At 36.0% G+C, this 24,260-nt stretch overlaps 1 protein-coding gene across 2 annotated transcripts in view; it reads right to left on the reverse strand.

Moving 5' to 3' along the window:
- LOC141402262 (very long chain fatty acid elongase AAEL008004-like) overlaps positions 1-23,195 on the reverse strand; it is a 59,517-nt gene extending 36,322 nt beyond the window's left edge. The window contains exons 1-2 of one of the 2 annotated variants that reach the window (XM_073983165.1): positions 23,024-23,174; positions 8,607-8,675 (exon numbers count right to left, since the gene is read on the reverse strand). Coding sequence is in view for 1 of the 2 variants with exons in the window: in XM_073983167.1 (XP_073839268.1) it covers positions 23,024-23,085 (62 nt within the window). In the remaining variant the exon portion in view is untranslated. Of the gene's footprint in view, positions 1-8,606; positions 8,676-23,023 lie in introns of both variants that reach the window. The other variant, XM_073983167.1, reaches the window with a different exon arrangement.
- Between the last annotated feature and the right edge of the window lie 1,065 nt (positions 23,196-24,260).

A 24,260-nucleotide genomic window follows, 5' to 3' on the forward strand; every position in this document is an offset into this window, starting at 1 on the left:
CGAGAAAAATACGTTTTAAGTTGGCGATTGAAATTTGACTTCCCAACTTAAAAAGAATATTACATAAAAAACAAAATAACTACGTGGACCATATTTTTCAAACACCTAGCCAGATATCAGTGTTAAATTTCTGTGCAAGATCAAGCATGATTTGAAGTGTTTTATTGCTTCATAAACTCCAAAAACTTTTGTGTTGAACTATGCGAAACTCGTAATAAATCAGCTGTAGAGATATCAGCATGAAAGTAGAAGTCGTAGAAAAAATAGAAAGAAAGTGAATTTTTTGAGTTATGCTACTCTTTGAGTAATTGAGCGATATGTATATCAAGTACCAAGAGGGTCTATATGCGACAACATCTTCGTGCAATTTATGGGCTGTTCGAGAATCCTTTGGACATTTTGACCAATGCTACTGCTTGCGGTCTTTGTTACAGCGATATTCTATTTTTCCTGGTAAGTCCATGCTTCCTGACATAACGGTTCAAAAGCTCTAAATCTTACCATGATCAACTAAAATAACGGATTGACACCATAACTATCAAAAGGAATGACTTCCAAAATTAGGCCCATTTCCAAAATGGACCATTCTTTCAGGTATCTTCTCCACAAAAGTGCAAAACTTTTGCGCTCTTATCGAAGTCAAACTTATGAGCTCAGCATAAGCATTTAGTCGCAACACCCACAATCTTGAAGTTTTATACCCAAAGGTTTCGCTATTTTTGTCGGAAAGTTTATACGTCCAAAAAAAGCCACGAAATTCTGAAACTCCCTGACTGCACAATTTATAGGACAAAGATTTTGGTTATGAAGCCCGTATTCGATCTGTCTATAGATAGAAGTCTCAACTTACACAGGCTGTCGGCAAACCCGACTGATATTATTTACTTGTTTCGAGAAAACAAAAGTTATGAATTTTCATAAGTTTACCTCCGCTGTGCCGACAGAAGTCATAGTCCTTGGAAGGTTTTAAATGTCATCGAGTTCATAAACATCTAATCGTACAATTAAGATAGAAATAAGGCGGAACAACAACCATTGGGATATCAGTAGAGCGATTCTCTAACTCAATTTTTGAGTAAAAAATTAAAATACTTCGGTAATTATCGGTAATTACCGATTTTTTCGGTAAGTTAGCGACGAATAAAAAGCAGTGTAAAGTTATACCGATAGTAAGACTGTTTTCAATTTTTATTGAACTTTTCATATATAATTTTGGGTTTAAATTTTACCGATTTTTGTCGGTAACTCAAAAAATGTGTTAGACAATCGCACTACTGATGGAGTTTTTCGACTTAACCTTTTTTTTCAGGACTTAGCTAAAATTTTGCCGAGACAGAATGTGGATTTCGTAGTCTCAAACAGTACTGCGAGTAGAATTCAGAGTCTATCCCCCAGTTTTTGTAACTTATTTTTGTTCGTTCGTCTATATTCGTAATAAATTAGGCATTCATAGCTCAGCCCCCAGATGACATACACATCTAATTTTTCGTATACCCGTTCCATACATCGTTAAGGATTCTTCATTTAAAAATCAGCGCTCTACATTTGCGCTAAAGCGAGTAAATCGATCTACAAAATTTGACAATTCGTGTGAGAAGAATAAAATTTTTTACTAAAACTGGTGGTATGAGTCGTAGTTGGTATCGCCCGACTCCTGATAAAAATGTTTTCTCTTTTTTTCTAAATGCCTGTTCCAGAACCTTCAGGAATCTACACATTTTTGCTACTAAAAATGAGTAGATTCTTGCAGTACTGGAACAGACAATAAATGTAATTTTCTGAATTTTTTAGTTGGCTTGCATGAACTCTATCACTTCTGGTAAAATAGTAAAGTTTTGGTGTTTTTATGACATAAAAGAATATTATTTTCACATAGTTCGGTACAAGCCCAATCTGCACTCACGGATTCGATTTATTCTTTTTTGGAGTTATTGATTTCAATTAATTAATGGTATACAAATAACATTAATAGGTTTTTAGATAGATCTTCTTGTCAGAATCAGTCCTCGTGGTAAAAATGTGTCCAATTGATAACTTAATAAGGCAAAAATAAGACAAAACTTTTTTAATGGGACTGAAGTTAATGTGGGATATATGGATATGTACTTTAAAGAAGAAGAAATACTGATCTTTGAAATAGAATCGAAAATGCCAAATAAGAGCTACTGTGGTTAAAAATTCTAGAATAAATTAAAACGTAAACCTATATGGGTAATGTTCATTTGAAAGATTTTTTAGTTATTGCGTCAATTGCGTTGGAGAATTTGGTTAAAATCTTCAAAATACAAGGCGGAATTTGTGTATGGGGACTATACTGAACATGTTCTGATATGGTTAATTTCAATTCTAAACATCCACAGACTAATTTATTATACTCTGTACCAAATTTCAAAGTTATATCTAAAATATTGTAAAGTCTCTCAGTTGAAATTATATACTTTGTATCAATATTTCATATAAAATCAACTAAAACTTCTTTAAAATAGCTTTACGTAATGCTACACAACATTTTTTAATTTCATAATTCTTGGTCAGGTTGTTGTGTGTGCACCGATAGTGCCCATCTTCGAACCTAAACAAAGTTTGGAAAAAATATTACGAAAGCCATATTTTGGACCTATTTTCTCATGAAGTATGGACTTGTGCCTGAAAAAATTTGTACCGTCGTAATGTCGGCAGCGAATGCAAGTTGTTACAACAAAGATCAAAGTGATTCGAGAGAAAGCCTCAAACTGCATTTTCTCTAAATTTGGTGTGGGAGGTACCCTAAAGAGTTGACATACATAGTCCATACTGGAACCTGACCTATGTCTCGTAGAAATATTTCGATGTTCAAAGTATGGATCAAATCAATACTCTCTTCGAGAATTATCGTGCTCGTTATTTTTATGAAAAGTTTTGAACTTTTGTGGGGGAGGTACATAAAGGAGTGGACCGATATGGCCCATCTTCGAAATCAAACTAAGTTCGGACATGATATTACGATGGGCAGATCCGTTCGAGGGTTATCTGGAGCTCCAGCCACTACACACCATGTCATAGCGGTTTTTATACCCTCAGCATTTATGCTAACGAGGGTATATACACTTTCATACGGGCAAAATGTGCCTCATCGAAATAATTGTTTTAGACCCCAAGTTTGTTTGGACGAAATCCGTTTCAGACAATTGATTTAGCCATGTCCGTCCGTCTGTCTGTCTGTCTGCCTGGCTGGAGCGCACGATAACTCTCGAACGGATCAACCGATTCGGTCCAAAATTTGGCTTTTGTAATATTTTGCCCAAACTTAGTTTAAGATCGAAGATGGGTTATATCGGTCCACTCCTTCCGGTACCTCCACCACAAAAGTTCGAAAGTGTTCGGATAATTTGTGCGCATGATAACTCTTGAAGGCAGTAACCGATTTAGTCCATACTTTGCACATCGTGAAACTTCTACCAGACTTAGATTAGGTTCCAATATGGAATCAATCGGTCCACTACTTCGAGTACCTCCCACACAACATTTCGGAAAAGTTCAATTTAGGACCGGCTCTCGAATCGCTTTGATGTTTGTTGTAAAAACTTGTAATCACTGTCCTCCATACGACGGTACAAGTTTCATCAGGGGCAAGTCCATACTTCCTGAGAAAATAGCCTGAAATGAGCAAAAAATCCCTATAACACCGAGTGTAGTGCAAACATACTTGGGCTCTGAAACCATTATTTCGATGGGGCCAGGGACGTAGTCAGAAATGGCTCTCGACACCATTGCGGGGGGCCCAATGGACAAAATTTTAACTTTTGCAAGTAAAATGTACCAAAACCGTATAAAAAGTTACCATTTCGGGGGGGACCGGGCCCCCCGGGCCTCCCCCCTGGCTACGTCGGTGGATGGGGCACATTTTGTCCGTATGAAAGTGTATATACCCTCGTTAGCATAAATGCTGAGGGTATAAAAACGAAAATCGGGAGGTAACGGGCTACATTAAAAAAAATGGACATGTACTGACAAATTTCTGGGGAAACGATTAATAGCCCCACATTAAACTAAATACCGAATTTCAGCCTATGGTGACCCCGATATAGCCCATTTTCAATACGAAACATCCTGGGAGTAATAGAAACGTCTGTACCAAAGCTCTATTTCAAATATTGCAAGCAATATCTTGATTTCTTTAGACTCGTTTTGCCATAAATCGAAATCGTATATCTCTAATTTTGGTGAATATTTTAATGGAATTGTAAATGGATTATAAAAATATTATTCAAATAAGGGGCGTTTGTGAAGCAAAACTATACATATCATCAAAGGCACTCCGATTATATACCATTCCGATTCAGCAAATCAAGTCGATTCGGTTTTCATCACATACCTGATAGAATATATTAGTCGGTGGACTGACTGCTGTATACCCTCAGCCTATGACAGGGAAAATAAAATATGGGGGGCAAGAACGTGAGAAAGAGACCATTCGCTTGGATTTACGAACAAAAAAGTACTTTGTTAACTTATTGATCTGTTCCTTTACTTTTGAAAATGGTAAAACCGGCAAAAGTAGCAAAAGTTGTGAGCTGCTCTCATATGAATTGTATGGTGTCAGAGGTAAAGGAACTCTTTTCGAGTAAAAAGTGGTAAAACTTGAAGATTCTTGCACGTAAAGGAACAGAGCTTATATTTTAACCTTAACGTGACATTTTGAGCATTTTTGTCCAAATACTCGGAATTCCATATCTGGGCACATTTGAACAAAGAAATAAATTACAGCGTTCTTAAAAGAGTCCCTAATTCAGCATGCATGGTAAAAACAGTCAGAAAACTGGATATCAACTGGATTTATCTAAAAAAGTAACTTTGAGATGAAAAATTTGGACCCAATCAGTTCATCCGTTCGAGAGTTATTGTGCGATCCAGCCAAACAGACGGACATGGCTAAATCGGCTCCAAATTGTCTGAAACGGTTTTCGTTCAAACATACTTGGTGCCTAAGATTCACACACACGGTGCGCCCAGGTGGAAGCACCTTTCATCTAAAGTTAGTTAAGGCGCACCGTGCACAGTGTCATAAATTGAGTTTGAACAAATTCATTGTGGGCTCTCTCTCATATGGCAAACGCTAAAAAAATTCATGACAAATTTGTGAATTTGTGGGCAAAGTCTAATTTAGACTGACACCTGAAAAACAGGTGATTTTGGCATTTACGTCATTTATTTGAATGCTATACAAGCTTCAGATAATCAATAAAACCAGTTTGATGTAAATGCACTCTAAGAATGTAGATAAATTCAGCATCTGACATAAAATTTATATGAATAATAAAGTTATTCAACTTGCGAATGCCAGTTTGATGTTCTTAATGCTAAGATTTTGATGAGAATTCATTGTATTTTTTGGCACGTTTCTTTAGTTCTTAATACCTATATTTTATTGGTTATATAGACATCATATGACCCACATTTGGATCTAACGCATGAAGTTATTAAACTTGACGTAGAAGGTCAAGTTCAAGTTTTTTTTTTCTGTTTATTTTTAAATCAGAATTAATTTGGTTTTTTCCATGGAATTTCTTTATGGTTTGCAACAAAAATATCCACTTTATAACATTGAAAATTGCGGAACTTACGAAAGATTGCAAAGATTCTTTTAAGCTAGACAAACATTCACACATATACACATATGTACATAATAAGGCGTTTTGATAAAAGTTTTTATACCATTAACCGGTTCGGAACATACATTTATATCTATTTTACATAGCAACTGATTAAATTAACGGTAAAGCGTGGTAGACAAGAGTCTGTTTTTGTTTGTTTGATGTTTTTTTCTTTGATTTTTATCATCTACAAGCCAACTTAGTCATTCAAGTCGCTCCTCATTAGTACATATGAACCATACTCATTTCGGAGAGCATGGTATTTAACCTATCGTTTTAAATTATAGTTATCAGTTTCGTCATAAATTGATTGTTTGGTCAATGGCTTCGGCGTTGTTATGACATCTTTCAAACCAGTTGAAAGTGTAATGCATTTGAAAGTTGATTAAACGATTGCAGTGTCTATAGAAAAACAAACATACCTTACCGCAAGGAAACCGAAACCCAACTTGCCGATTTGACAACGTCTTCATTTTGACTCTAATCAAATAAGGTATCAATTAATGTGCGAAATATTTTCGATATGCCAACATTTCTAACAGAAATTATAAATGGATTGTAACGAATTACAAATGGAATTCTTGAATCATAATCAAAATGTTTCGAATTACATCTGAAAAGGTGTAGAAGTTGTTAAGGACGGTCTCGCTGAAGTCATCCGACCATAGGCCACAGCCGATAAACTAGCATTCCGAGGCAGGCCACGTCGAACAAAACTTTGGTCGAAAAAGGCTTCCATCACCTCAACCAGCTCTGCGACGTGGTTGGCTAATAAGAAGAGGGACTATCGCAGATTAATGAATTAACTCAGAAAGTGCATCGGTAGAGAACCCTCATCCATCTCTATGATTGGCTTAACTTCATCATTACTTTCTTTACAGAGAGTAATGTTTACAAAACGTACTGACAGCTCGCAAAATTTACTGATCGCTACCAATATCATGATTTCATCCCGGCGAAGGGAATTATCAATTGGCTTTTCAGTTTTTGAAATGAGGATTTTTCTAGTAAAAACCAGAACACTTTAAGCATCGAGTATTCTCATGTTAATAAGAATGATGCTCACTTTTCGGCTTTCCCAAAAAACACCAAAACAAAATATTTTCAAGTTGACAGCACGATTCAACTCAGAATTTGTCGATTTCTGTAAGTTGAAACAACATCAACGCAGTTACCTTTGAGGATGTTGTTGGAATTTAAACATTCCCTTTTGCGCGTGCCTTCGCTGTTTTTTTGTTTGTTTTGTTATAGTTGAAGATTCGATCATATGATTGCTTACATAACTCTTTACAGAGAGTAATGATGAAGTTAAGTCAATGAGGGAATACTCCAGACTTAAGCAATCATATGATCGAATCATCAACAATAACAAAACATACAATCAGCAAGTTTGAAAGGAAACATTCTTACTTACCCAGGAAAAATCCTGAACTAAATATTTTTTTATTCATCCCAATGAATGGGGACAAAGTCGAGGGAGTTTACGGCAAAAGATATGAATCAACCCCAGAAAAAACATCTTGGAGGCAAAAGGTCTGAAATAAGCCTGACCCGGAATATGCCTCGGATGCTGGACATGTTGTCCCTACCACAACCACCGAAGAATAAGGTGAAGAGGGCTAAGCATAGGAAAAATCACACCACAAGGCGGGGCGGGACCCGGGAACACACACATGATCTGGAGAGGGAGTCCCAGAGGTATAAACGAGAACATATAGATCAACGAACCTATCAGACACGTTTCAATAGCATTCATGCTGATGTAGGACTCCAAGCCTTCAATCTCCTCTGCCGGCTATCAAAAGAATAATATTATGGAAGACATAATAGCTAATGCAGCCTCTCAAGCTAACAACATGTTAGTTTGGAGAAGAACCCCTTTAGAAGGTCAGTCAGTATGTCAGTATTGGTGCCACAATCCCCTGTGGACCCCATGCGCATACTGACAATACCCAATAGACAAAATCCCAATCTCCAGACTAGCTCTTGGAAGCTTGTTAGCCACAATCCGGAGAATGGGGGTCTTGTTATCAGGGTGTCAATAGAACACAAGGTCAGACAAATTTAAGAATTCTTGAGGGCAAACTCCATTTTGGTCTAGAAGAAAGATCCGTCTAGCCCAAATGCAGTAAAAGAACGCAAGTAGCAACCGTTTCGCATAAAGCACATCAACCTACATCACTGCAATGTGACTGCTGCTGAACTTCCACTTGCTCTCACGAAGTTTGAAGTTGATATGTCCAGGAAAGCCCTGACCGACCAGGTCAAGATATGGTGAGGCACGTTAGGAGAATGGCCTCATAATCCTAGGATGTGATGCCGATGCTCACTATTTGCACTAGGTTATCAGCGACAAAAATGCCAGAGTTGAGTCCGTAATACATTATTTTAAGCAACTGTGATAATAAGAACACTTTTCAAAATAGAAGCAGGGGCGAGATAAATGGCGCAGTTCCGAATATGATCACGCTGCAGTTCTACAACGAATGTGACTAAATACATATCACCGTAATTGCACTTCGACCAAATTAATACATACATACCTTACAAGGAAGCCAGGACTTTTAACTACCCACTACCGGTTTATACCGATGACTACAAGAGGGAAACTGTAACAGGAGAAGACGTCTATAGCGATACCCTCAACATACAGCTCTCATAAATGTTGAACGAAAATTATAGTGTTTTCCAAGCCGAAATCTTTGCAATCAAAAAAAGCTGCAGAACTGATACATATTAGCCCACAAACTGGTCCTACACTATCAAGTCTGCGATGATTTGGGACGGCAAGAATGCTTTGGATACGTGAAAGGAAAGTAAATGGCCCGTTGCGCATCAGAGCCAACATAGATTGAAGTCGACAATTCAATCAAACCACCATTTTGTATTTACAACAAAGATATCGGGATAAGGTTAGGCATATCTGACACAGTGGGTAATCCTCTACAAGCGAAGAACTGCATCTCTACTTACCATGCAGAAATCCCAGCTGAAACTAACGATGGGAATAATTACCGGTCACTGCAGAATAAGATGAATGTCCTGCAAATGGAAAATATATGAAATTGCTGACTACTGCAGGTTATGCGAAGATGAAGGTGCAAGAAACAGAGACAATCGAGCATTTATTATGCCGACGTTCAATGCTCACGATCAGGAGACTGCAAATAACGGGTGAACACACGATCCAATCTCTGACAGTCTTCTGCCAAATCGGTCCAACATGTCTGCTTCTCCTTGCCAAGGGTGTGAAGTGGCTGAAGCGAGTAGGAATTACGCCGCACCATAAAATATGACAAATCTCTCTATTAAGAAGAAGGAAGGAAGTTCTTCTTAACACTCTTCAGTAAGTTCTTCTGAAAATGCTGTTATATCTTCCCTCTGTCCACAATACCACCAATCAATTTTCTATGCCTTAGCACCTAACCTAGCACTCTATTAGTATGAACACAATGGACCACATTGTCTCCGAGTAAAGTAGCTGTCTACTATGACAGCTACGCGTCCTACAACCTAACCCAATAGTACTTCGTACCAGTTTGTTTTGCTATCCTCACCGATATTCACAACTCTGAAGAGAAAAGAAAACATAACTTATTGTGGCCCGAGACACCGTATTTAGTAATTTATATGATATAGTCCAGAGACTTTGCTCTGAATAGTCCAAGATTTCTGGATTAAGGCAATATGTATTAATAAATTCGGTAACCATGGTCGCTCCGAAGTTGGCTTGTTTGGATTACCTCGATGATTGGTCCACCTGTAAAGAGGTTTCATGTGAGTCGCTGATTTCAGTCACGTCTCGCTGTCCTGTTGTTTGCTGATCCTCGCCTTTCCCACTTTGAAGCTTGTCCTCCGCATTATCATACTGGTTATGGGGAGTTGGTCAATGTCGACTATAAGGAGAGTTCCGTCCTCTTGCTTCTCGCTGTGGAAAACCTTCCATATCTTCACATCCAAGGTCCTGTTTTGACGACCGAAAACTTCGGCCAAGCATTGCGTCTCTGAAAATTCGGCAAAGTTTCTACCCTGGGCATATTGAAATACCAAAATCTAGTTGTTGGTCATTTCCTGAATGGCTTGAAGGTTTAGGTATCTTGCCTTAACCTCTATTAGTATCGATCACTGCATAGCAGAGCTTGTCGCTGTAGCGTTTTTTGGCAACCTTGGCCTAAGCTAGATGCTTCCTGCCTGTCTCAGCAGCCCTCTTATGTCAGTTACGGTATTTCTTCGCACAATCACAAAGCTCTGCAGTCGATTCCGAGCTCAAAGGATTCTCCGAACAGTCTGCTTTGCGTGGTTCTTGGCATACCGCATGCTCGAAACATTTGATGGTGTTCTGCCCATTATCTTTTCGAGTAGGGGCGCATGGGCTAAAGGTATTTCTCATCTGGACGGTCTGGCAATATACTCCGACAAGTTCCAAGATGGAAGAAGGCACTGGCGCCGGCGTCTGCTGCGAGAACACACTAATTAGAGCGTTTTTCAGGAGAGATTCTTGCTATCAGTAAAGCTGCAAAATTGGTGAAAGGACTTCAAGGTAATATTACAGGACCTATAACTACATATATACGTCGATAGTTAAGTGGTCCTCCAGGCTCTCAAGTCAAGGGCCACCAACGCTCGATCTATCCTTGATTTCAGGAAAGCTCTGCATGACATACGCAATATCGTTAAACTGTTTTGGGTTTCGGGTCATAGTAATATAAAAGGAAACGAAGTATCTACATACCAGTTGATGAAACTGTCCGGCCACCAATAAGCTACTACATCGGCAAACTTCGTGAGATTTACAGTGAGAAGGAACATCAAAGATGACTCTTGGAATCTGGCTGCAGAACACCTCCACTCACTCGACAAGTTTACGAAAACTTCACACCACAAATTTTTCGCAACTGTTTATCCTGAGCAAACTGAATTGGAGGCATTCCTCTTTTAAAGCGGGGTACACACGATCAGTTTTGACTGTCGATTTTTCGGAATTATCGATAACTGTCAAGCAGTCCAGCAACCACAAAATATTTTGTGGTTGCCTGATGACTGACAAAAGTGAACGGCCACACTGGCAAGCAACCGATTATTTGAGCAAAACTGACACTCAAAACTGTTCGTGTGTACCCCACTTAAAAAAAATGCTTGATAACGCTAACATGTCATATATTTTTTTTTTTCAAAAAACTGTTAATTTTTCTCGAAAAAATGCTGGCACCATGTGGGCTTGGGATCAACAATAAAAATATTTATGTTCCATCAACTTCTCTGGCAATCAGGGTAGTTAGCATTTGAAATATCTGCAATACAAGTTATTTTACGATTGTTATTGCCTTAATGTCAGTATATTTTTTAATTTAAACCTGTTGATGAATTAAACAAATTGAATAATAAATAAACATCAACAGAAATGTACGGGAACACAATTATGGCCAGATTGTTGAACTTAAACCGGAATTAAAAAAAAACCACAGCCGGAAATTTCTATTTTGAAAATTAAACTCGGCAGATTGTTGAATAAATTTTTGCATAAAATACAAGTTCAATGCAAAATAATAATGTGTCAATTGCATTGAATTGATGTCAAATTTTGACATCTTATGTTGCCAACAATTGCCGATGCGGCTACCTGTGTATTTGTACCATGTTTCTGACATAATAAAAATAAAAGAATAAAGAAAGCCGAGCAAATTTCGAACTGTGTTGCCCTTTTCTTTATTATTCTTTGATCAGATTCAAGCAAGGCAACCAGGCGAGGCAGCTTATGTACCTTACCCTTAATACTATACATAATGCATACAACAAAAAAAGTTTATGAAACAATGTATGGAAACACTACCCTTAACAGAAAAATGCAGGTTGCAGGTAATTTAAAATCACAATCTAGGAGGAACATTGCATGTAATACTATCAGAAACGAAATTTATGAATTCAAGGATCTATTCCAGAAGAATTCCATGTAAATTGGATCGTTAAATTCGATTAACTGCGTACAAAACGTATAAAAGAAAAAAGTTATTTTACCATATCGTAAAATTACTTTATGTTAAATTCAAAGCCAATTGTAATCAAACTCCTGGCCGCAATTATGGACCGATCGTCACGAAATTTTGTATGGACGTCGGGTTCATACCAGAATAGATCCCTATATTTATTGGTGATGATAGTGAATATTTAGCGGGTGAAATGGACCAAAAACATAATATCTATCCAATTTTGTAACGGTCTCAATAATAGCCCCATCAAAGCTAAATTTTAAATAAGGTAAGAAAGAGTATATGACAAAGAAGAAGCTTGCAATACGAGATGGCGATCAGATAATATTTAGAAGGTTAAATGGGTCACAACTTTTGTGTGAAAATTGTGAACATTTTTAATATACAGCTTATATGTTTATTCCTTGAAGAGACATTCCGAGCAAGTAAGTTATACTTGGAAGCCGATCTTTTGACCTTTATATTGAAGTCAATTATGTTGATGTACGTGATCAGATAACAGAGTTACAGCCTAATATATCCAGTTTTTGATTGCAGTGTTATCATAAACACGCTAGAGGTCGCAATTATAGCTCAATTGTCACGAAATTTTGCACGAGGTAAGAGTTTAGGTTGAAGAAAATGCCTATAATTTTGCGTGATGATCTGATATTACTTAGCGGGTGAAATGGAACATTACTTTTGTATGAAAAATATACAAATTTTCTTTTTGGTCCATATTTGACTTCCCGGAGGGCATATACCGGCAAAGTAGCCTACATATGAAAAATAACTACTGTCATTTCCCCTGATGCAAATTGCAACAATGTGTCTGCTAGATAACGGGCCTATTGCCTAATATATAATGGGTTTTGTGTGGAGAACAACAATTTAATTCCATACTACAAATTATGTCTATCATGACAGAGAAATTTTCAGTTCAGTTGTCCAATTGGATTTTTTATACAAATATTGTAGCATGGGGTCGCTTCGCCACCTATTTTATACCCTCAGTCTTTAGGTTAAAGGGAATATATACAAAATACGACCAAGGATTGTTTCACATTATGACCGAAAAGCTCCAAGAAACCCTGAAAAACAAACAAGAAACCTAACTAAAATGACAAGTCCGCAAGATAACTCTTAAGAGGGTTTTCTGATTGGTCCAAATTTTGCACATCCCTATTGCAACGGTACAATTTGTCCGAAGTACGTCCATACTTCCTAAAAATAATTCTCAAACTTGTTCAAAAAACAGAAGTTAGCTTACAAAAATGATTTGGTACAGCCTTACATTACGATACCTGCAGATACACGTATTTTGAAGCAAACTCGTGATTCAAAATCAATATATTTTTTATACGGCGTAATTATTGTGTTTGTTTCTTTTTTTGGCCAAATGCTGAGGGTATATCACCGTTAGCGCAGCTTACTTGGTGTGTAATTGAATATGAATAATTTTTGGGATTTATCAATTTGTTTGCATGCAAATTATTTGAATTTCTATTCATTTTTAGTTATTTCTACCGGTATAAAATATATGTTTGATATCACAATATATAACCACAATGACATAATTTCGAAATGCCCTGAAAATCACAAAACTGTGTGCATTATTGAGCATATGTGAGGTATAAGTGCACAATTTTTGGACGATAGATCTTACAACAAACTCACAATTTTCTCAAATATAAAATTTCAGAGATATGGCAGATTCCATTGTATATATATTTATTTATATTATGTGTATTTCAAAAAGGAACCTGAACATTTAAAGATGTATCAGGAGATGCTAATCTATGTGATGATATGTGACCTAGTTTCTATCGCCGCATCCGAAAGGCGTATCCTAAGTTGCCACTTGTAGAGAAGTTTTTCATGGCTAAAATACACAGGAAATATCGCCAAAATTACTAAGGGATATTTTGCCACCGTTGAAAATTTGATGTGGCCAGGCCTGGGAATCGAAACCGGACATTCAGCGCGCAAGGCGGTTGCACATAGCTAATTCCTAGAGGTTGTGGTGTAGGGTATCATATGGTCGGCCCCGTCCGGCTATAGCCTTTGCTTACTTGTTTGGTTTAAAGTTGTTTTCAAAGACCAGGTAAATTTCTTCGTCGCATAAAGTTTTGTCTTTTCTTAAGCTTTAAAATATTGTTTAGCGGTTTATTTATAAGCCATATACATAAACATTTTGGCATTTTTATATGATTTTTGGATTCAAATAACTCTTGCCCAAAGTTGCTACTCTGCTACTCAAGTTAAGGGGAATATTGCTTTCTAAACTCGAAATAATAATAATTTATGAATTTAATCATTTTTTAAATTATTTTTTTGGAAATGATGTCATGGTAGAACAATATAAGGTAACAGCAATACCCAGCTGACTGAACTGAAAGAGCATACTTTAAGCTACATTCGAAATGTTTGTTGTTTAAAAATATTACATAATTCTTGTGGCAAATGACCGTCTACGAAACACTCTTTTTATTAAAGCGGTTTGCGGTGACCACTCTAACTAGAAAACGAATTAACCTATCTTCCTATGTTTTTGTGGGCTTATTTAGAATATAAAAATCTTATCCTTCATGGGCGGATTTTACAAAATATTAATTTATACAAAAATGGTGGACAGTCAAATCAAAATATAAATTGTTACCTTTTTTATCATAAAATTGCAAATTAATAGTTTTTAAATGCATCGGTCGATAAATTACTAGATTGTGATGTCCTAAATGAGCCCACAAAAATATTGGTATTAGTTTTCGAGCGAGAGTGGTCACCGATTTCCAAAATGCCATTATGAGAAAAACGCAATGGATTTTTCGTTTTCAATGCTCATATCTCAGTCATTTTTTCAGATCCGAAAGGCGCATTTTTTATTTCAGCTTCAATTAAATTTTTGTAATATTTACTGATATTTCGAGGTTTTAAAAACTTTTCTGGGTTTTCTGTGTTGATTTCATTTGAATTCCCGAAACATATTTTGGTTAGTCAATAACACTGTGAAGTTGAAAAAGGGGTTCTGATACATAAATTCTGTTTTGTGTGATTCTATGGTGTCTTTGGGTCACTTCGTTTTTTGATATTATAACGGTAAATGTAATGAAAACGGTGTTTCTTCGATTTAAACTTTAAACGGGTATAACTTCTTTTTTTCACAACGCATTTCTTTCTTTAAAAGAGAGGAACAATGCGTTTCGAACAAGCCATAAATGCAAAAAATCGGCTAATGTCTATGTTATAGTGGTTTAACGAAGTAAAAAACAGGAAAATGCCTTTTCTTGTGATCTTGTCTGGGTATAAGATACCAAATTAGTTAGTTTTCCAAAATGGGAGAAAATAATGAAATCGGTTGAAAAATATATAATGAGTTATGCAATTTTTTGTGTTTTAACTTTTGGGTTTTTCATGCAAGTTCGTCCCTCCGCATATTCTCATAGCGGCAGTAGACATTAGCTGGGATTACCGTATCACCTGGTAATTGCACCTTGAGTAGAAGTTTATATGAAAATTAAAACAAACATTTATAAGAACGAAATGAACTCCAAATTGTCTCATTAAATTCCATCGCCATAATTTCATATAAATCATATAAAAAGTTCCGATTATTATATATGGTAACATGGGGAGGGTGTGCCACATTTTTGTTCAAAATGTTCTAATATCAACACCGTTAAAGTTTTTTCAAACATTATTTTTGGAAAATATACAAGCATATCTTGGCTATAAATTTTGATATATAAGTGTTTATATATTTTTTTTAATATAATTTTTGAGAATTTACAAAATGTCAAAAAGTGGCAAAGCCGCCCCACCCATGGGGCAGCTTTGGCATGTTGAATTTAGATACAAAAGATATAATATTACATCAATACAATACGTTTAGCATAATATTTGATTTTGACTTCACATTATAGTGTGATATATCTATAACATAAACAATATCAGTTAAACCCGACAAATGTCTTACATTAACCCACCACACCCCCATCCTGGCATAGGCGCTCCAACCCCAACATATTTCATAATATGAATAATTTTGGCATTTATAATTATTTTTGTTATACCAATTATTTGGATTTCTATTATTTAGAAGTTGTCTTTTAACGGTATAAAATGTATTTTGGATATCACCAAAGGCAAACAAGATATGACAAAATATACATACCTTCCATGAACTTTTTTCGCAATATCCTGAAAATCATATTTTTGGTACAAATGCCAGCTTTTGGGATATGATAGATGTTCGCTAAACTCACAACATTCCTTTTAACGGGTTTTTGTAGCATTTGCAGTTTTCAAGAAAATCAGCGGTGGCAAAACCGCTCCTGTGGCACAGCCGCCCCATGTTACCATATATAGTAATGGTAAACCTGCACACATAGGGTGAACGCAGGAATAAATGCAAAACACGACATAATGTACAAGGCCAGAGAAAATCAAGACAAAAACCCAAAAAGTCAAAAAATGTCACCCACGACTCTTTTCACCATTTTTGACATAACTCAAAATGCGCAAAAAACGGCATGGGGTTTTAGTGGAAATTAAAAGAGAACACTGAAAAGAAAAATACAAAAAAATTTCTCACGATCTTCTCGACACTCCTTTTTTCTATACTCTAATACATTTCAAAATTGTGAAAAATATGGACAAATTTTGAAGATTTTTTTAGGCTTCCCAAAATATTAAGAAATACATCTACTTGATACATAAATACTAAAAATTAAATTTTTATATATTTAAAGTTACGCTATCACCGTTCACAACTACCCAAATTTGTATTTTTCCAACTGCTCGCAAAAGCTGAAAAATTTCTCAATTTTAACACAGTGCAACAAGAAAAGTAAAGAACATACGATATTGCTATTTTGGATAGTGCGGCAGAATTTTGTCCTCTTTAACCCTGTCAAGACAGATTATTAAAAAAGTATGTTCAACGTGGTGCAATGGTATGCACACCCGCCTTGCACGCTGAAGGTCGTGGGTTCGATTCCCCGGCCAGTCAAACATCAAAATTTTCAACGTTGGCAAAATACCCCTCAGTAATGTTGGCGACATTTCCTGAGTATTTCAGCCATGTAAAACTTCTCTACAAGTGGTGTCTTAGGACACGCCGTTCGTACTCGGCGATAAACTGTAGGTCCCATATCATTGAGCTAATATGAATCGGGGTGCACTCATTGATATGAGAGAAGTCTCCCTTGTCCCGTATGGGATGTTTGTGGAACACTTATATATATGTTCTAATTTTTCAATTAAACGCCGTTTTTTCGGATTTTAAACCTACGTGCGTCGCACATGAAAACATTATGTTAAATTTGAATAAACATGTGCTTCATTGATTTCAAAAAACAAAATATTGTAACAGCTTCTCCTTTTTCAATGAATATCCAGCGACCATTTAGTAGAATGATGTGGAGACCTTCAAATTGAAAATGTAACAAATTTTCATTCATGTTTTCCAAAATATTCAATCAAATGTGAAAAAATATTAGTTTTCTAAATTCCAATAATTTATAGACATTTCCGTATTTTGTTTACATATTCCGGTGACACTAACATTACAAACAAAAACAAATTTCTATGTGGTTGTTGTTGAGTTGTATTTGTTGTAGTATTTACTTTACCTTATTATTTCTACCTATAAAAGCTTATCCTTTATATTAAGTATTAACAATTTGTTATATCTTTTTCCAATACCATCTTAAAGGGCATTAGAAAATGTGGGTTTCTTGAAAAACTCTGTTCATACGCAATCCTTTGTCATAAAAGCATCACGTATAGGAGAGGAGATGGGCCATTGATTCTATTCTGTATTAATAATAAAAGAAATTTGGGAAAATAACTTTTAATCATAAATATCTGAGAAGACTTATGGAAATTTCCTTTGTTTTGCCAAGGCTTTCGAAGCAATGGATGTTTTGCAGAATCAGTTTTAGTTAATTTTGCTCAATATAGCATAAATATTTGTTTGAATTATTATCATTTTATGCAAAAATATGAAGAAATATTTGATTAAAGAAAAAGTATACTTCGTCAATAATCATTATATTAATGTTTTGAAAGTTTCCATTTATATGTCGAGCACTGTATATTGATTTTGTATCAGGAGTTTGCATTGAAATATGTAGGCATCGTAATGTGGGGACATATAACTAAAATTTTCAAATCGATTGCTCCCTCCGAGAGTTATCGTTCACACCTTTTTACAGAAAAATTTAGAACGTTTGTGGGGGAGGCACCCGAAGGAGTAGATCGATATGGCCCATCTTCGAACTTTCAACTAAGTTTGGACAAGATATTACGATACGAATCGGTTGATCCGTTCGAGAGTTATCGTGCGCACTAGCCAGACAGACGGACGGACATGGCTAAATCGACTCCAAATTTGTCTGAATCGAATTTTCGTCCAAACATACTTAAGATCTAAATCCGTATTTCTATGAGGCACATTCTAAGTCTAAAGGCTGAGGGTATAAATATAAAATACTCCTGTCACAATTCGAACAATTTGATGAAATTTTGTATGTACCTATCTATCTCGAAAACTATAACAGATATTGTGTTCATTGTTTTTTCGTAAGGTATGTAGGATTGTTGTCTTTAAGAGCCGTTTTAATAATTACCGTATCGTTTACAAGAAGAGAGTTATTTTATTTTTCCTCAGGTACTAAATTTCAGTGAAATAAGTAAAAAAGCATATGTCGGCTTCTTGCGCACAATTTTTCCGAAATTTTGTGGGGGAGGTACCTGAAGGAGTGGACCGATATGGCTTGTCTTCGAACTTAAACTATGTTTAGACAAAATATTACTAAAGCCAAATATTGGACCCAATCGGCAGATCTGTTCGAGAGTTATCTTGCGCTCCAACCACCTCACAACAACTTTCAGGCTATTTTCTCAAGAAGTATGGATTTGCGCCTGATGAAACCTATACCGTCGTATGGGGGGCAGTGAATACAAGTTGCTACAACAAAAATCAAAGCAATTCGAGAACAGGTCCTAAACTGAACTTTTCCGAAATTTTGTGTGGGAGGTACCCGAAGGGGTGTACCGATTGTGTCCATATTTGAACCTCATATTAATCGGTCACTCCCTTCAAGAATTATCGTGCGCACAAACTTTTCGAACATTTTCGAACTTTTGCGGGGGAGGTACCGGAAGGAGTGGACCGATGTAGCTCATCTTCGAAATTAAACTAAGTTTGGGCCAAATAGTACGAAAGCCAAAATTTGAACTGAATCGGTTCATCCGTTTGAGAGTTATCGTGCGCTCCAGCCAGCAGGACAGACAGACAGACGGACGGACATGGCTAGATCGACTCCAAATTGTCTAAAACCATTATTTCGATGAGGCACATGTTCATCGTATCATAGTGTATATACCCTCTTTACCCTAAAGGCTGAGGGTATAATTACAACTTTAGTGGACTAGAGTTTTTAGGAACAACATTTCGTTTTCAAAAATATTTTTGTACTCGGCCAGTTTCGTTCATTTAACACTTTTTTGAATTTATTGAATTTACATGGGTAAAAATATGTGTTTTTCCCTATCGTTTCCCATATTAATTACAGATTTTATAAACAAATATACATTTTTTAAGTATATGTATTGTTATATGACCCTGTAGGGACTGACGCTGATTTAAAATTAACTTAAAACTAGATTTTTTGTAAAGATAAGTGACTTTTTATCGATTATTTTCCCTTATGCCAACTGACTACTTTTACAAGGCAATGAGCGCCTAAGTAGTCAGTATTGTCCACCGCTAGATTACTTTTCGACTGATTATAAACTAACTTTTTTTTTGCCTATTTGTAGTCAGTTTAAATAATAATGTGAAACAAATGTTTGTTTTTGTGTATTTTTTTAAATTTGCCTTTTCATATTCTCTCTCTCTCCATCTATTTATCTCTCTCTGTTATGTTTTGTTAGAGAGAAGAAGAGGCAAATTTGTATATTTCCTTTGTGTTCCTTTTTATACCAGAACAATATGAATACTATGTACGAATATGTTCAGTTCATCAATACCGTCTTCTATTATTGGATGCTGCATATATACGAAAAATATTAAGAAAAAGCAAATGTGAATTATTTATACTTTTGTGCCTTATTTTTCGACAAACACAAATACTTTGTAGAAGGTACATGTTTTTGTTTTCAGAGTGGTTGATCTCTAGATGACTTTTCAACCAATTTAAAGTTAGTTGAAAAGTAGTGCAGAAATGGACAATTTTTGAAATTTTTTGTGCTCAATGTGGTCGGATCTCCAGATGATTTTTCAACCACTTTATAGTCAGTCTACAAATAATCGATTTATTATCAAACATTTTATCAACTGGTTGATAAAAGTCTCTTTATTTTTATAGTTTATTTATTGGAATTTGGCCATTTTTAATATATAGGAAGATATAAACAACACAAAAACACTCATATTTTGATGAAAAATAGTAAAAAAAATCAAAAGTTTAAAGGACTCGACACATAAGTGGCTGGCTTTCTGGCTGACATTTCTTTATTCCTTTCCCACAAATGACTTCATCCAGAAAGCCAGCAGCTATGTGTCGAGGCCTTAACTTTGACATTGAATTCCTCTGCAACTACTAAACCGAATTTTCAAGAATTATGAGAATATATATCTTTATCCGTTCAAATGTTACAGAATTTTGACCAGAAAAAAAACGATTCTAAACCATTGTGTGTCGGAAGCACTTAAGCAGTCAGTACTTCGACGGAACTGTAGCAGCTCTTGAGAAAGATCAAGTAAACTGGTAACGAAGTAATAGTAGGCCGAAACGGCACTTAAAATAGCTTACAGCTGGGCCATACCGAGAGATATGTGAACCCGGAAAAATGGAATTATGTAGGAAACTTAACGGGACTAGGTCTTAATACACGGTGCGCCTGGGAAGTTTTTGCGGATTCTGAAACTACAATGTTCATAGATAAGAAAAATCAAAAAACAAAAAATCGCCGGAGTGTTTTTTTTAAATAAAGTTCACATTTTTAGGGGTTTTTAGGTTTTCACGATTTTGCTTGGAAACCGCAAGTCCTAAGAAAACGGGACTAAAGAAAATGTTGTAGCAGTGAAAATTCTCTACGAAATATATTCGTAGGTACGACCGTTTTGAGATATAGAAGTTGCACCTGGGAAGTTTTTGTGGATTGTGAAACAGCAATGTTCATACTGAAAAAATCCAAAACAAGAAAAAAATCGCTGAAGGGATTTTTAAATAAATCGCAGTCAAACTTCACATTTTTAGGTTTATTTTAGGTTTTCGTGATTTTTCTTGGAAACTGCAAGTCCTAAGAAAACGGGACTAAAGAAAATGTTGTAGCTGTAAAAATTCTCTAGAGGATTGACCTTTATGATTTGTACCTAGGTTTTACATTTTTGAGATATAGAAGTTCAGGCCGATTTTGCTTGAAAACGAAGAACAGAAAATCCCATAGCTCTGAAAATAATCTACTAGATTGGTTTTTGTAATTTTCCTAGGTTGTACCATTTTTGAGATATATAAGTTTAAGTTGGGAAATTACAGTCTTTACATTGTTTTATAAGGAGGCAAACAGTCAGTGCAATGTCCCAATTTAACCTTAAATACCTCAACAAGTAAAAAAGTATGGCTTTTAACAGGACCACAACGAACAGCATCGGTATACATTTCCAAAGGATCTTCGAACCGACTCTAAACTGCACTTAAACACATATGTTGAACTTTTGTGGGGGAGGAGAGGAGTTGACCGATATGGGCCATTTTAGAAGTTAAACTTAATTTGGACAAAATATTAGGAGATCCAAAGTTTGGACCAAATTGGTTGCCCCGTTCAAGTGATACCGTGCATACCATTTTAGTGACATTTTATAAAAATTGGGGGAAGTTGTGCACAGATATTGCCCATATTCGAAAACTAATAAGACGAAGGCCAAATTTTGGACCAAGTCGGTTGATCAGTTCGAGAGTTATCGTGCTCTCCAGACACTACATATGGTGTCATAGCGGTTTTTACACCTTCCGGGCTGTTTTCTCAAGAAGTATGAACTTGCCCCTGAAAAAAAATTTTACCATCGTAATTGAGGCAGAGAATGTAAGTTGCTTCAACAAAAATCAAAGTGATTCGAGAGCAGGTCTTAAAGTGAACTTATCCGAAATATAGTCCATATTCTAACCTGATCTATATCTGGTATACATTAGGATGTGTAAAGTACGGAACAAATCTGCCACTCCCATCAAGAGTTATCGTGCACACAATTTTTCCGAACATTTTTGAACTTTTGTGGGGGAGGTACCTGAAGGAGTGGACCGATATGGCTTATCTTCGAACTTAAACTAAGTTTGGACAAAATACATATTTCGAAGGCTAAATTTTGGACCGAATCTGCAGATCCGTTCGAGAGTTATCTTGCGCTCCAACCACTACACACGGTGTTATAGGGGTTTTTTGCACATTTTCTCAAATGTATGGACTTTCCCCTGATGAATCTTGTACCGTCGTATAGGGGACAGCGAATGCAAGTTGCTACAACAAAAATCAAAGCGATTCGAGAGCAGATCTTAAATTGAACTCTCCCGAAATTTTGTGTGGGAGGTACCCGAAGGAATGGACCGATTGAGTCCATAATGGAACCTCATCTATGTCTGGTAGAAGTTTTACGATGTGCAAAGTATGGACCAAGTCGGTTACTCCCTTCAAGAGTTATCGTGCGCACAAATTATCCGAACATTTTCGAACTTTTGTGGGGGAGGTACCATAAGGAGTGGACCGATATAACCCATCTTCGAACTTAAACTAAGTTTGGACAAAATAATACGAAATATTATCGTGCGCTCCAACCAGCCAGATAGATAGACAGACGGACGGACATGGCTAAATCAACTCCAAATTATCCGAAATGGATTTCGTCCAAACAGACTTGGGGTCTGAAACCATTATTTCGATGAGACACATGTTGCCCGTATGAAAGTGTATATACCTGGTAAAACCTACGGAAATGTCAATCTTGTAGAGAAATTTAATAAGACTAATAAAAAGAATTAATAAGAAGCCTAAATAATAACCTCCTCCATACTTCCGAAGTTAGAGCGCAATACATGCCTACAGGGGTTAAATGTATATCCATACGGACATGTAGCGATTCTTATATCGCCCTTCTTCTCAACCAAACCTAACCCTACTATATCTGTCTGTGTTAATTGTTAAACGTAAAATAGCTTGAATTCTTAGCCTACAAAATATATATAATACATACATATGGTAACTCTGGTTCGTATATGAAATCAAAATATGATGGCACAAACAGACACAGCACAACACAAGACGAGTAACAAACAAATCATAAATATGTAATGGAAATGTAACACGAAGAAGAATCACATAATTTGTAATAAGATTAGAAACCATAAAATTACAAAAACTCACTTTTTTGAGCGAAAAAATACTAACGCCCAAACCTCAGATAGCACCACACATTTATTACACATAAGCTTATCTTAACATTTCAAATTAATCCGTTATTCACTGTTTATTTGAAATTTATTAAAATTCATAACTTTTTCTAAATGACACCAAGCACAACAAAATGTAGCACTGCAAACACTCAGGGTTGCCAGGAAAAGCTTACGTTCTCTAATTACATGAACATAAAATGTTTCAATATTTCCCACAATAAAAGTAAGCAAATAAAAACAGCGTGAAGTTCGGTCGGACAGAACTTTGTATACCCTCCACCATAAATCAGAATTTAGTCGAAAATAGGGCGGTACCGCTCTACAGAAGCTATACTAAAACGTGGATCTATACCTTAGCTCCAAGGGAGACTAAATAATGTAGGGAAATGGGGAAATGTTTTAATCTCCCAACTAAAACTTTAAAAGAAAATTTAAGCTATTTTTGGTTGGATAATGTGGATAACCCCAAAATCGCGATATACCGTTACATGGTCGTTATATCAAAACGTTGACCTGCACGGACAAACTCATGGAGAAAATATTTATAGCCCATGCGAAGGCTAAATATTAAATTTCAGCCATTTCGATGGGATAATGATGCTTCTTCTTCTTCTTTATTTGCGGATCCGTTATTCGGATATAAAGCGATCATACAATAGTATACATTACATTCATATATATCATATATACATGTTCTGTTATTTTATTTTATGAAATTATAGACAACTCTCGATTTTTAGCAGCATGTAGCAGATTTGTTTCATCTCAGTATCCTGTCCACTCTTGGATGTTACTTAGCCAGTATATCTCTGTTCTGCCTCTTGGTCGTTGTCCTTCTATGTTGCATTTAATAATGCATTGTATAAATCTGTATTTGTATTTTCTCATCAGGTGCCCAAGGTATGCGATTTTTCTCGATTTGACCGTGTGTAAGAGTTGTCTGTCGACATGCATTCGTCTGAGAACTTCTTGGTGTGAAATGTGCGATGTATAGGGTATCTTAAGTATTCTTCTATAGACCCACATTTCAAATGCTTCAATTCTTTTTTGATCTGCACTTTTGATGGTCCAAGTTTCTACGACATATAATAGTATAGACCAAATATAACATTTGACGAATCTTATCTTGGTTACGAGGCTTAATTCGTAATTTGTAAGTGTTTTTTTGTATTTAAAAAATGCGTTTCTGGCCATCTCCACTCGGCGCT

Source organism: Musca autumnalis, unplaced genomic scaffold, assembly GCF_047663935.1.
Source record: "Musca autumnalis isolate F117 unplaced genomic scaffold, ASM4766393v1 scaffold_4, whole genome shotgun sequence".
Classification (NCBI taxonomy): Eukaryota; Metazoa; Arthropoda; class Insecta; order Diptera; family Muscidae; genus Musca; species Musca autumnalis.